At 40.3% G+C, this 15,754-nt stretch overlaps 1 protein-coding gene across 1 annotated transcript in view; it reads left to right on the forward strand.

Annotated features, from left to right (window-relative positions):
• Window positions 1-15,754, forward strand: part of mrn (general transcription factor IIH subunit 4 marionette) — a 452,216-nt gene that overhangs the window by 284,394 nt on the left and 152,068 nt on the right. Inside the window, exon 6 of the mRNA XM_068376719.1 lies at window positions 15,716-15,754. This exon is cut by the window's right edge and continues 108 nt beyond it. Coding sequence (XP_068232820.1) covers window positions 15,716-15,754 — 39 coding nt within the window. The remainder of the gene's footprint in view (window positions 1-15,715) is intronic.

Here is a 15,754-nt window from a genome sequence, read left to right on the forward strand (position 1 = left end):
GCAAACCACTCTCCAACTCGCCATTTGCTAGCTCACCAATCTCCAGCTCATCAATTGCCAAAGCTTCACCTGCCAGCTCGCCATTCACCATCTCGCCAGTCGCCAAACCAGCGATCGCCATCTAGCTGTTCGCCAACTCTTGCTCTCCGTTCACCAGCTCATGGTTGTCACTCGCCTGCTCAGAATCATCACAAGTCAACTCTCTTCTAGGTTGCTGTTTGTACCAGCAACCGCTTCCACCACCTTATGATTTCCTCTAGCTACTTTTCCTTCTGGGTAAAGTTGCCCTCTATAACGATCTGTTCTGGATGAGACCCTTACTTCAATCAAGCATTCTGCTCTCCTCAATATGACTCTTCTGCTTCTCTAGTCGTTAGAAAGTATCCTTATCTAGACTTCATAGATCGTCTTCCCCGAGTCTCTTTGGGTCATGCTATTTCAGTAGCTTTTCCCACATGCAGTGGATGGAGTTCAGCACCACAAGTTCGAGAGTTTGTGGGAGACATAACTCCATGAGGTTATTCCCTCGGTTCTAAGGGATTGAATTCAGCGCATGCTTACGCTACGTTTATAGCAACTTATTTACAAGGAGGATTCTTCCTTCCAGCGAAGTTATGCAATGGGGTCCGGTCAGCCCTTGGATGGGTGGTTCCTGAGAACTCCAGAGGTTGCCAGCATCTCTTCTTCTTGTTCTCTGTCTCCATCAGCCTAGGCTCTCTCGGATCTGTTTACAAGCCTCTTCGGCCTCCATCCGCAGAATTCTCCCTGAGAGGCATATACGGCTAACCCTTAGCTTGAACTCGGTCATGTTTGTCAACCATCAGACTATGACGCTCTTCTGCGGCCTAAGTTCTCCCGTCACCAGATGTTCTTTCCTAAGGATAGCTCCCTCTCTCGTCCTGAGTGAAGTTTTTCCAGTGCAGAAATACCTTGAGATACGAGTTTAATGCATTCCGGGACCAAGCTCGTGTGTCAATTTGGTCGTATCTCGGATTAATTTTTCCCATATAAAATAACTAAAAAAGAATTAATCCGTTCCCACCCTCTGAAAAAACTCCTAAAAACTGTATATTACAGTGGAAAAACATGTTTTTAATTGTTCTAATTCACATTCTATGCTCACAAAATAACAAATACTTATGAACTAGTTATGATGCTCAATAAAATGTAACATTATTATGGAGTTCTTAACTTCGAGACAGACGGTAACGGCTGACAGTGGTGTGTACGGAGGAGGAGGGAGAGAGGATGGGGAGGAGAGAGACTTGACGGCAACACGTTCGGTTCGCAACACTTTTGTAACCCTACTTACCATAACCTTAACTTTAAATTTAACTTGAATGAAATTAGCAACTTTAAATTGAGCTTAAATGAAATTAGCAACTTTAAATTGAGCTTAAATGAAATTAGCTTACTGTTCACACACTAAAAAATAAAATGTTAATCTTACGTTACACTAAACTTAATGCTAATTTTGTTTTCATTTTCATTTTTTTTTAGTTTTCTTCTTCCGGCTTGGCTCTTTTTGGCACGCTTTCACCTACGCTTTTTGACGGCCTTTTTAAAAGGAACCTATCCTAAAGATGTTTGCTTTTGTCTCCCCTTCAAAATGTTGTGAAAATGATGCAAGCAAGTGTCGTCACAATAGGCTAATGCACCACCACTCACCAACTTGTCCGGGTGCCTTTTTTCCATAAAGTTAGAAAATTCCTGTCACTTCACTAACATGTCTTTGATTTTCTGTTGTAGAAAGACGGCCCTCGTCTTCCATCTCCTCCTAGCTACTGAGCTCCTGCAACACCTCTGAATGTTGCATCTCCTGGAGCTCTATTAATTCCTGTGTCGTGAGCTCTTCCTGATGCTCCTCGACAAGGTCGTTCACGACTGCCTCGTCTACCTCCAGCCCCATGGACTTTCCAAGAGACACGATTTCATCCATCACAATAGCTTCGGGGTCATCAGGGTCTGTCGTATCGAACCCTTCAATGTCCCTTTCAGTGACGGAAGCTGGTCACAATTTTTCCATGCTGAATTAAAAGTTCTTCTTGTGACACCCTGCCATGCATCGTCAATAGTTTTTAAGCAATGGACGATGTTGAAATGTTCCTTCCAAAATTCACGAAGGGTGAGATTGGTGTTGTCTGTGACATCGAAGCATTTCTTGAACAAATGCTTTGTGTACAGTTTTTTGAAGTTGGAAATAACTTGTTGGACCATGGGCTGGAGAAGTGGCGTGGGAATGGACGGGAGATAAAGGACCTTGATGAACCAGAACTTATCAAAAATGTCCTCTTCGAGACCAGGAGGGTAATCAGGGCCATTGTCGAGGAGCAGGAAACATTTCATTGGCAGGTTTTTCTCAGCCAAATTCTGTAAAGAAATGCTGCGTAACCCAAGCCTGAGCATTAGCGCGCCACATCACTTGCAGTTTTTCTTTCAAGATCCTTTTGCTTTTGGAAGCATGTGGGTTTTCTGAGGGGTACACCAGCAGTAGCTTGATCTTACAGTCACCACTGGCATTGGAACATAAGGCTAGAGTTAACCGGTCTTTCATGGGTTTATGGCCCGGAAGTCTCTTCTCCTCCTGCCGTGATGAAAGTCCTCCTGGGCATCTTCTTCCAGAAAAGGCCAGTTTCATCACAGTTGAAGACTTGTTGGTGGATGTAGCCATGTTGGGCGATAACAGAGGCAAAGGTTGTGACGAAGTCCGCCGCAGCTTTCAAGTCAGAACTTGCTGCTTCCCCATGCCTCACAACCAAGTGTATCCCAGTCTGTTTTTTAAAGTTATCCAACCAGGCATGGCTGGCTTTGAAGGTTTCCGCTGGCATCGAAGTCTCCCCTCTCTCAGCTGCTTGCTTCCCTTTCAAGTCATCATAGATTTTGCTGGCTTTTTCACATATGATCGTCTCGGTCACGCTATCTTCCGCCAACTTTTTCTCCTTTATCCAGATTAAAAGAAGCCTCTCCATATCGTCGTGAATATCACTGCGCAGCTTGGAAATGATGGTTAGTCTTTTGGAAGGCTTGGTGCTCTTTATAGTATCCTTTTGCTTGAGGATGGTACATATTGTCGATGTTCTCCTCTCATATTGGCAAGCCAGCTCAGTCACTCTTACGCCACTCTCATGTTTTTCGATTATTTCTTGCTTCATCTTGATTGTCATCATACGTTTTTTCTTTTAACTACCCTTGTTTGCACTTGGTTGCTTTGGACCCATTGCTTATTCACTGAATTCTGCACTGATTAACGCAAAAAACAAGTAAAAAAAAAAAAAAACACTACGGCCGACGGCCGATCCGACGAGAAAGACCGAGCGATGCTGTCCTGGTGAGATGCCTCTCGCACACTTGGCCACCTGACAGTCACGTAGGGAACTGCCTCGTATCTCAAATTTTTTGTTGTATCTCATGACAAAAATTTGCTCGAAACTTTCCTCGTATCTCAAATTTCTCGTATGTTGGACACTCGTATCTCAAGGTATTACTGTAGTGGCTAATCCCCTCATGTGAGCTCGGAGTACGCACCTCTTCAGGAAAGACAGAGAATCCGCAGCCCATATACGAGAGCATACACTTCTGTCTCTTCCACCCACCTGTTGAGGTGTAAGGGCAGTCCTCTCTTTACTCCTTGTGATCTGAACTTCCCATCAGATAGGACGACGTTGTTCGGTAAATCATCTCCGAGCTTCTACAGTCAGTTCTTCTTACATCGAAGTCTCCTTTGGGAACAAGTTTTTTCATCAAACTCTATCTGTCAAGAAGATTTATTGTCAAACAAGCAGTTATTATTATTATTACTATTATCATTATTATTATTATTATTATTACTAGTTAAGCTACAACCCTAGTTGGAAAAGTAAGATGCTATAAGCCCAATGGCTCCAACTGGGAAAAATAACCCAGTGAGGAAAGGAAATAAGGAAATAAACATTTTCTCCAGTGAGGAAAGGAAATAAGGAAATAAACAATCAGAAATAATGAATAATTGAAATAAAATATTTTAAAAACCTTTGCTGCAAGTTTGAACTTTTGAAGTTCTATCAATTCAATTGCCCGATTTAGAAGATCATTCCACAACATGGTCATAGCTGGAATAAAACTTCTAGAATACTGTGCAGTATTGAGCCTCATGGTAGAGAAGGACAAACTATTAGAATTAAGGGCATGCCTAGTATTATGAACAAGATGGAACTTCATGGTCATAGCTGAAATAAAACTTCTAGAATACTGTGCAGTATTGAGCCTCATGGTAGAGAAGGGCAAACTATTAGAATTAAGGGCATGCCTAGTATTATGAACAAGATGGAACTTAATGTAAAAGATGATCAGAATTATAAAAAATCTTATGCAATGTGCATAATGAACTAATTCAACGACGGTGGTGGGACTTCTTGTGCACCTTCGACCACTAGGAAGTTATCCTAGACATCTGTCGTCAAGGAAGCTTTCTTCATTCATAGGCAATCCATGTCAAGGTTCGGTGCTTTAATTTCAATAGTATCTCGGGTTTTCACAAGGATTTTACCTTAGTGTCAACCTGGTCCTTACAGGATATGCCACAATATCTGAAGACTTAAGGACGACTGACTGATCATAATAGCCTCACTGGCTAAGCGAAACAGCTTGAGTTTACCATAATCGAGGATTAGCGTAAATCTCTAGATATATCCCGACTTCCTTATTGAAGACGGGTATCCTTAGACATGTTCTTTGACATCAGCCTGCAGAAGTTTTCCACAGTATGACGGGCTCCAAGGCGGAAAATGGCAATAGCTCTTCATTCTTCAAGACGCTTTTTCTACCAGCAGTGGTTACGTCTCATATGTCACCGTTTTCACTTTTTCCTGGACATCCGTCGTCAAGGAAGCTTTTTTTGTTCATACAGGCTTTCCTGACCTTAAGGACAAGTGTCCCACTCGTGTTGGTCTCGTCCAAAAGACTCGCCGTATCCAAGGGGCGGCCTTCAATGTCTCTCATTAATTGCGATGGGCCAAAATATACTCTAATCGTTCCTGGCAGCTCAGACTCTAGATGCAAGCTCTTCGGATAGGGAGTCCTTCGTAGTGTGGCCTATGATTGAGATCAGCAGCTACTATGACAGGGAAGAACTTAACCCTGGGTTGGTTAAGTTCCAAAGCAGGTACGCCATTACCAATGTGGTACTGTAAATGAGACCAACTTTCGGACCATATAACTTCCTTATTAATAAATATATTTCAAATCTTTAAGTTTCTTATTTAACAAAACTCATTCCTCAATATTAAGATAGGAGTAAATTAAAAACCAATCATTTTAGATATTTAATTTGGACAATTTAGAAAAATAAGTATATAAAAGTATAAATATATAGAAAATAATCTGTAGAAAATATTTATATTATACATAAGTAACTTTGGTGAACTGAACTGCATAATAAAGTTGAATGGCATGGCAGCATCCATGCCAATTTTCAAGGTCCTAGGCTGAAAAACACCAAATCTGTGACGGGGTGAAAATGGGCACTGGCGTGGCACTCGAAGTCACTGGGGTGGCACTCGCTGAAGGCAGTTGTGTGGCACTTGTTAAAGGCAGTGGGGTAGCACTTGAAAAAGGCACTGGGGTGGCACTTGAAAAAGGCACTGGGGTGGTAACACTCTAGTAGCACTGATTGATGGTACACTGGTGGAGTTGGGGACCTTCCCTGATGGGCTCCTGAAGGGGGTCAAGGTCATGGGAGGGTCATCTAAATCGTTGTCGTCACCATCGTCGCATGGTACAGGCATCTTAACCTTCTTCATAGGGAATTGTATCTTCTTCTTGCTTTGAAAATGAGAAGAAAGGGGAAATGGAGGCTCACTTTCCGAAGAGGTGCTAGATGGGGTCGAATAGGAGAGTGCTGAGTAGGAAAAATTGCTTACACTTCCCTGGTTGATGGTGTCCACCTGGGGCATGTCACCATATTTCTGATAAAAACACGAGTCATCAGCACAGACTCAATATTATCAAAATCACTAAGAGATTCCAAAATCTTGTCGAGTCTTTTCTCAGAAGGGAATTTCTTCTGCATTTTGCCAACCTGAAAAGTTGGATTTTTTTTTTTTTTTTTTTAAGTTTTCCCCCTATATACTTGAACATCCGGCAGCCTAGCATGAAGATGGCAACATCACTGCATAGCGACACTATTCACCAAAGTTCAGTGAAAATCTCTTTAACTTTCATTAATATCACTGAGATAATTAGCAAAATGTAAAAGCATACGAAATTGAAATTTTAACACAGTTTAGTAGTGTGGTACCAAAATTGAGACCAAAAAAAATTTGAAGAGCTACATCTCTGCGAGTATCTGAAGCTCCGACTTGTGCGTCCTACCCCTGTTGTATCATAACAAAGTCTTATGCGGCGCACCTCGAGAACGACGCCACAGAAAAAACAACAGGATGAAACCTGGGAAAAATTGCTTTGCGCCTGCGCCTGGTTCCAAATTTGGGGCCTGTTAACTTACCCAGGGTTAAGGTACTGCCTCGAGGAAACTACAGGAGCTCACTCCCAAGTGTCAGCACTCTTTTTCAGCTCAGGGAAGGTCAAGAGATCACCAAGAACTTATTTTAGGCTTGGATTCGCAAGGTAACACACCAAGTATTGAATCCGGATTCTTCTCATAGAGGAGTCCTAGAACTCAAAATGTCAGGAGGAGGAGTACACCTCTAGCGTTTATGAAAACTACTATGTGAAGCAAGCCTTGTCAGCGGGCATGTGAAAGCGTCAAATGACCTTCACTGCCCACTTCCTGCAAGACATGACCCACAGGAACATGGAGACGTTTTCCATTGTCCCTGTGGTGGCTTCACAATAAATGGTTTATAACACCTCAAACTCCTTGATGGACAAGTAGCAGATGAGGAAGGGCAGAGTCTAACCATGGTTAAGCCTGGGATGAATGTTATTTTAAATAAGGACTGGCTCTTTCTTTCTTTTACCTTCCCCCTGTTTGGTAAAAAGCACCTATGATACTCTGTAAAGCTGGCTTCCACTGTCAGCAGGTAGAACCATTTCCCCTGTGTAACCTAGTATAGGGAGATATACTTGTTACACCCCCATACCCCCTGACGGGGTGGTATTGGGTAATGTCTATAGTTAATTCTAAGATTCCTAAGTTTCTAAGAGTTCTTACTTAGACTAGTCGCACTGCTAGTATCACACATTCACACAGATTTCTCAGGTCACCAACCGTTCTTTGCACAAATTGTTTAGCGAAATATCAGGGTTTCTCCCTGTTAGGTGTGGAGCACGTACAGGGAAACTCTGGATCAAAGATCAGCCCCTTAGTAAGGCATTTCCACTCTCCTAAGGAGGAGTGAGTCAAGCCCTATAGATAGTGAGGGCTTGTATTTAGTGTCAGAAGAAATGACAAATTTGGAAGTAAATTGTATATTTCCTAATGATACAAACCTTTAGCTATTTGTACAAATTGGCCCACCATCACCTGTCCTCCAAGAAATCCTGCCTGCAACAAAAAGTGATAAAACAAAACAGGTGTGTATGTGTGTGTGTGTGAGAGCGGGGTGCCCGGCTACCCTGCCTATTACCCCCCCCCCCCCCACTAAATAGTGGGAGTAATTCCACCTCACTTAAAAGTTGCTATGGCTAGTCTTCCAGCTTTGACAAAAGGTAATCACTATAAGTAGCTACAGGTTTTTATCATTAGAAAATAATATATATTACTTCCAAATTTGTCATTTTAGTTTATTGGGATTAAAGAGAAATTTTCAAAAGGAGTGAAAATAATTTTTGGGAACAAGAACAATTTATTAGGAAGACTAATGCATTTGGCAAACATTCAGACAAAAAAACAAAAAAAAAACACATACCTTAATTTTCTTTGTGCCATGGCATCAAGAATAAACGGCCCATTTTTTCCATTATGCATTTACACATTTTTTTCCACTTTGCATTTATACATTTATACTAAAAAAGAGATTATTCATAAAAAATGGGTGTTAAAAGCAAAAGGAGGTCAATTGGGAAGTAAGAGTATAATGATAAGGACTACCCTAATGAAAATAGGTAACCAGTAAATGTTGGAAATCTGTCTCATGATTATAATTAAAACTTTATTGGAATTATAAACTACTGTTTAAACAGGAAATTAAAGCGAGATACAAGAATTGGGGTGATCCCTACTTTATTATCAGAAGGTGATGTAGCCAGAGATGGAATTCATTTCAATCATAAAAGCTACAAGGCGTTGGCTCAACGTATTTGCATTGAGTCAAACAAATACGTGAAAAGTAAAGGGTGGTAGAAGGTGTGTAGGATCGTGGTCCTTCCCCTTCACATTTAGGGATGGGTTAAGTATGGGACAGGGCCTGCACATTCCACTACGCACGTATGATAAAATTTCTCCTTTTCATTGTTTAATTTGCGTGAAAATTATTGTGTGATGAGTCACCTTTGTGAAAATTTGCTAATTTAAAACTTTTGAACCAAGTTATTATAGTTGGATGCATATTTATTATTTATTGAAAGTTTGAATATATTGTATTTGTATTGTTTGAGTTTGGTCTTGTCACAATGGAGTCGTTGAAGCATAGACGTGGCGGTTATAAATCCGTTATCACACGTTTTATTGGGAAGATGACCGAAGTGATCGATTCAACAGATATTGATGCTATAACTTCCCTTAGGGATTCTATTTTAGATAATCTGAACAAAGTTCTTGCTTTGGATGAACAAATTTTGGATTTAGTTAAAGAAGAAGAAATGTCTGATGAAATGATAAATCAAGCTGAATATGCAAGAGACGTCCGTACACTTATCGGCAAACTCAATAGCTTTATTACTAACACTTTGAAGTTACTAAATCCTCTAACGCAAACACCGCCACTACCCACAGCCAGTATTAGATTACCCAAACTGGATCTTCCATATTACTCTGGAGATATATTAGAATGGAATTCCTTCTGGGAACTATACGAGGTGTCAGTACACCAGCGGAAAGACTTGGAACCAATTCAGAAGTTTTCATATTTACGAAGTGCACTCACAGGAGAAGCTTCGAAATTAATCTCTGGATTTAAATTTGAGGCTGCCAATTATCCACAAGCTGTAGCTCTTCTCCTATCCACTTATGGAAAGAGAGATGAAATTAAGCATGTTCTGGTGAGAAGATTACTAGAAATGCAGTCTCCTGCTGCCAATTCAGAATCATTGCAAACTTTCAGAGCTAATTTTGAATGCTCAATAAGATCGCTGGAAAGTGAAAGGCTGGAATTAAATGAACTTTATGTTATTTTGCTCTATACCAAATTGCCTCAAAGCGTGAGTGAGACTGTGAAGCGTAGGTGTGGAGACGATTGGTTGATATTAGACACCTTTAGGAAATACCTAGAAGAGGAGATTCGCTATCTAAGAACTTTTGTTTCAACTGATGTAAATAAAACTGAAACTCTGTTGTCAATATCTACATTCACGGTAAATCAATCCCAATCTGTTAGACCGAAAACCAAGGGAAATGTGAATAAGTCCTGTCATCAGCAATACACAAGACGTGCTCTTTGTGATAAAGAACATTGGTGGACTCAGTGCAAAACTTACGCAACCAGAGATGAAAGGTTGAATCGTATCAGAGCTTTGCAGTTATGTTTTGTGTGTGCTTCTAAGAAACATTTTAGTGTGGATTGTGACAAATCAAGTTGCAATAATGGTTGTAATTTGAGACATCATCGTATCTTATGTGATAGGGACCAAACAACAAAGCAAACACTATCAGTAAATGAGCAGGAGAAACCAAATAAATCAGGTAAGCAATCCATATTACCAACAGCAACAATTCCTCTGAAAGGGAAGAAAGGTCGAATGGTACGACTTAGAGGGCTGTTGGATACTTGTGCCGAGAGGACATTTATTAAAAGATCTGCTCTAGAGAGACTGCAATAGAGGTCCAAAGGAGTTGAAAAGATTGCCGTGAGAGGTTATCTAGCTAGTAAACCTGTTCATGAATACGAGTTGATAAGTGTCGCCATACCGCATAAAGGCAAGTTGATAATAATGGACTGCATAGTGGTGGATGAGCTGCCAGAATATGCGAAGAAATTCGACGTTAAGAGAAGCTTAAAGTCGTTATGTAAAACTAAGATCAGCTTGGCTGATAAAGATTTTGATTTGCCTGTTGAGAATCAATCAACTATTGAATTGTTGGTAGGGGTTGATAATGTTTATAATATTTTGCATCCAGGGTTCAAAAGGGTTAGAAATTTAATATTGTTGCCGACCATATTTGGTTATGTAGTGTCAGGCACATGTAGTGCTCCCCCCACTAGGGAAACCCAGGTGACAATTTTAAAGCTAGCTGTACAAACTGAAGGAATTGAAGCTACACATAATAAAAATCCCAAGACTGATCTGGACGCATTGTGGAGTTTGGATAGACTGGGAATAGATTGCAGTGAATTGCGAGAGCAAGACCAGAGGGTCTTAAAGGACTTTGAGAGAACTATAACCTATTCTGAAATTGATAAACAGTATGTTGTGGCATTGCCGTGGAGAACCAATAGATTCAGATTGAAGACAAATTTTGGTTTAGCCATGAGTAGACTTCGACAGCAGAGCATCAAGTTTCAGAAGGATGTGGATTACTTGGATCATTATCAGAAAATCTTGCAAGAGCAAGAAGATAGAGGATTCATTGAAAGGGTAATCTATAATAAATCTGATGTGGATTGTCATTACTTGGCACATCATGGAGTGCTTAAAGACAGTGCCACTACTCCAAGAAGAATAGTGTTTGATTGCTCATCAAAACAAGGTAAAAATGGATTAAGCCTGAATGATTGTCTATGGACTGGACCACACGTAACGGCTGATCTACTCAGAGTTCTGCTGCAATTTAGAACTAACACCTTTGCTTGCATTAGTGATATTGAGAAGGCATTTTTAATGGTACAGTTGCGTGAAGAAGATCGCAATTATACGTGTTTTTTATGGTTGGAAATTCCAACAGATCCCAATTGTAAATTAATAGTATACAGATTTAGAGTAGTATTATTTGGAGCTACATGCTCACCTTTTCTTCTAAATGCAACCATCAAGCATCACTTGTCCACTGTGGTCTCGTGGTTACCCCGGTCCAAGACAGTGGATGTAGTGGAAAGACTGAAGAAAGGTTTGTACGTAGATAATTTGCAATTTACGGCTAATGGTGAATCTGAGTTGATGGATTTATATTTTAATGCCAACAAAATATTTGCTCAGGCTCACTTATATTTGAAGGAGTGGGTTAGCAATAGCGAGTCTATACAAACTATTGCTGCTGCTAATCAAATTGAAGCCAAACAAAACCAAATTCATAAAGTATTGGGATTGAATTGGGATATAATTAAAGACGTTTTAACTATCAATCCAACTCATATTAATAGATCGAGTCAAACAAAGAGAGAGATTCTCAGTACCGTTGCCCAAATATACGATCCATTGGGATTTCTTCTCCCTGTTACTATGAAAGCAAGGATATTTTTGCAGAAATTGTGGAAGGAACATCTGGATTGGGACGAACAACTCGCCAACCTACTACAAGAGGAATGGAGTGAAATACGCAAGGACTTGGAGAAGTGTTTTGAAATATCCTTTCCTAGGAGTGCTAGCCTAGGAACTGGTGATACCTTGCACATATTCTACGATGCTAGCGAAACTTCATATGGTTGTGTGGCCTATAGAACAAATGGTGAAAGCTCTAATATAATTTTAGCAAAGGGCCGAGTGGCGCCCATTAAGGAATTGACAATTCCGAAATTGGAACTAATGGCATTGTTGCTAGGAGCAAGAATGACAAAATTTATTATTAACTCCTTTGATGAGAAGGAATTTGAACAATTATATGTCTGGTCAGACAGTAAAGTCGCCCTTAGCTGGATTTTGTCCAGTAATGTTCTGCCTGTGTTTGTGAGAAACAGAGTAATTGAGATTAACTCTCTGATTCCGGGGCCAGTCCTGTCTTACGTACCGTCGTCAGAAAACCCCGGTGATTGGTTGACACGGGGAAAGAGTGCTAAGGTGTTAGCAAAGGACTCCTTTTGGTGGGAGGGACCCCCTTGGTTAAAAAATCACACTCTGCCAATTGATAGGTCATGGGGTGGGTGTACACATATACAAGGTGAACAGGACATTGTGGTCAATGTTGTAGGGGACATAGATGCAACACGCCTGCTTGATTGGGAAAGATTCAGCAGAGCTGACAAGGTCTTTAAGACCATAGCTTGGATAATGCGATTTGTAAAGAATTGCAGACTAGCAACCAATGACAGGAAAACTGGTAGTTTGACTCTGGAAGAGTTACAAGAAGGAAAGGTCAAAACAATTGTTCTCATGCAGAGAGAGTACTTTCCAGAAGAATATAAAGCCCTGAAAAGGGAGGAAACAAACCCAAAATTGACATTGATTCGCCAGTTGAATTTGTTTTTGGATAATAATGTAATGAGATGTAGAGGCAGGTTGGAACATGCAACACTGCCTGAAGAAGTCAAATTTCCTACTTTACTGCCAAAGGGTTGTGTTCTGAGTAAGTTGTTAATAAGACGACATCATGTGATGCAAGCGCACATGGGGGTGAACGCTACTGTAGCTAGTGTAAGACAGGAGTTCTGGATACCACAGCTGCGACAACTGGTCAAGAGCGTGTTACATCATTGCGTGATCTGTAAGAAAGTTCAAGGAAAACCATATAAAACTAATATAATGCCCCCATTGCCGGAATTCCGGGTACAACGGAAACAACCTTTTAGCATTACTGGGGTGGATTACACCGGGGCGTTATGGATAAAGGAAGGGAAGCAAAATCCGGAGAAGGTGTATGTCATACTATTCACATGCCCGATCACTAGGGGTATACATCTGGAAGTAGTCAGAAATCAGTCCGCTGACTCATTCCTCATGGCCTTCCGGAAGTTTAGCAGCCGTAAAGGCTTTCCTTCACTAATGTTGAGTGACAACGCCACTACCTTTGTAGCAGCATCTGAATATCTGAGAACAATGGCAGAGAGCCCCCTTTTTCAAAACCATCTGGAGAAAATAGAGTGTAAGTGGAAATTTATACCAGCAAGAGCACCTTGGTTTGGTACAATCTGGGAGAGATTGATCGGACTATTGAAAACCTGTATGAAGAAGGTAATTGGTCGAGCTCTTCTCAATTATGATGAATTATCCTGCATTTTGGTGGAATTGGAATCCATTATAAATGACAGGCCACTAAGCTACACCTCGGGGGACCTTGATCAGAAGGAGATTCTAACTCCCAATCACCTGATCTTGGGTAGGAAATTAAGATCCTTTCCCAAGGAAACTATTAATTGGGATGAGGTATCTGAAAACCCATTGTATAGTAAAACTGAAAATGTAGAAAGGAGATTCCTTTACATATCCAAATTGTGTGATCAGCTATGGAAAAGATGGGAACATGAATATTTGATTTCGTTAAGAGAGACTCATCGAATTGGAGTCCAACTTAATTCTTGGCCCAAAATAGGAGATGTCGTCCTCGTACATGATGAAGGGCCAAGAAACAAATGGAAGTTGGGTCAGGTGATTCAGGTGCATGTGGGGTCTGACAATGTAGTTAGGGTAGCTACCCTCAAAACCTCCCATGGCCAGATCATGCGTCCCATTGTGAAGTTGTACCCGTTAGAGTTTTGGCAAGAAGTTGAGACTCGTGATCCTGCCAAAATTCCTGAAGTGAGTATCCGACCATCCAGGAAGGCTGCTCGGGTGGCTGCAGAAACTAGAGAAGATTTGATTCAAAAGGGACTGTTGTAAATACTTGTATATTATAACTTTTGTGGCGGGGAATATGTCGTTACTTACAATAACGACATGGGAAATCAATTGTTATTGAATATCTATGTTCATATTGTATATGGAAAATGTTCTTTTATATTACATTGCGTTAAGTGGAAATGTGCAGGTTTCTGTACAAATGAAGGTTTTGTTTATATTTAATTGTAATAAGCATTGTTACCAAGGAATATTGTCTTGTGAATAGTTGTATAAGTGGTTAACAATGCGATGTAAGTTGTTTGAATAGTTTCGTTCGGTTTGCGTTGAATAGTTGGTTTCGTTCGTTTGTTGTTTTCTTTTGTCGTGAGCGAACGAAGCGGAAGTCATGACTTTGGGAGAGAGAGCGAACGCATTATTTTTACGACAAAGGCAACAGAGCTAACGGCGAGGAGTTGCTGCCTGTCACCTCTCAACGTATGTAGTGTAGTCTTCAGTGGACTTAATCAGGATGAAGAGAATTTCATTTGATTAACGAAGCCGTTCCTTCCCAGCATTTAATGAAGTGGATGAATTAATCAACCGAAGTTTGGATGAGTATCATATAATATTTAGTTACCTTGGATGGGATAATTCGCTAGGGATATGCATATCTGTGCGTGGGATTCTGTGACTGGGTAAAATCAAATATTTATATGTGGTATCGTGGTTTACCCGTGCCTATTGCAATCCGAACTCGGTAAGAACTTCATATGAAACCAAGTAAGTAATAATTAGGGCAAAAGCTCAATAGAATATAGTATGACCATTTATCTTTGTAACACAACGCAATGAATTCCTAATGTAGAGAAAGGGTCTTGAGTTCTCTTAACAAATCTGGTAATTAGTAGTTTTGTGAATGACTGAAGTCATTATATGTTGTTGCTTGTTTGACCCTAATAAGTAACGATAGTAACCAAAGAAAAAATGAACTGTAACTAGAGAAGGATCCCATTTAGTACTATCTGGTAAGTCAAAGGACCCAATAACACTCATGCAGTAGTATCTCAATGTGTGGCTTGGTGCCTTGGCCAACCTACTACTCTAAGATACGTTGGTAACTAATAGTTTTGTATTTTTTTAAATAAACTTAATATTACATAGTACTCTAGATACTTCATTTCATTTGTAACCATATTGTTAAATGGATAGAGCTTCAGAAGTTCATGCTTGGTACAAATCCTTTTATTGTCAGCTTGAACTAAGGCTCATCTCTTATTTTAAATGTTTCTTCTTCTTCTTCTTCAACTAAAGCTTTTCCCATTAAGGAGGGTTGCTATTTCTAGAGAGCCGTTTCCAAGTTCTTCTATATCCGATGTCCTCCATTGTGAGATCTTTCTCCTCCATATCTGCTGTTACACACTCCATCCACCTTCTCTTTGGTCTCCCCCCCCCCTCCTCCTTCTACCTGGAACATCCATATCCAGCATCCTCCTCCCAACATACTCCTGGTCTCTCCTCATTAAGTGCCCAAACCAGTGTAGTCTCTTGGATTTTCTTTGACACCTCTGTAACCTTTGTTGTTCCCCTTACTAAGTCATTCCTAAACTTATCCAGTCTCGTGATCCCAGCCATCCATCTTAGCATTCTCATCTCTGCAACATTCATTTTCTTCTCAAAGATCTTTTTCATGGGCCAGGTCTCTGCACCATACGTCATGGCAGGTCTCACTACAGTTTTATGTACCTTTCCCTTTAACTTTAAGTTTATCCTTCGATCACACAACACTGCTGTTTCCTCCACATATGACCCTTTGTACTTGAATTTTAAATGTTACTTATTTAATATATTTTGTTATACAGTACATCTTAAACTTTAGATATTTTTTTTCATGATATTTGGCCCTTGGGCTTCTTGCATCCTGTTTTTTTCTACTTGTGTCGGGGCTTGGCTTCTAATGATGATAATTATGATAATACTTACTTATGATTTCCAGGATTATAGCATGGAGGGAATGGATGATAGACTTTTAACA

This window comes from Palaemon carinicauda, chromosome 7, assembly GCF_036898095.1.
Source record: "Palaemon carinicauda isolate YSFRI2023 chromosome 7, ASM3689809v2, whole genome shotgun sequence".
In the NCBI taxonomy this organism is placed as follows: domain Eukaryota; kingdom Metazoa; phylum Arthropoda; class Malacostraca; order Decapoda; family Palaemonidae; genus Palaemon; species Palaemon carinicauda.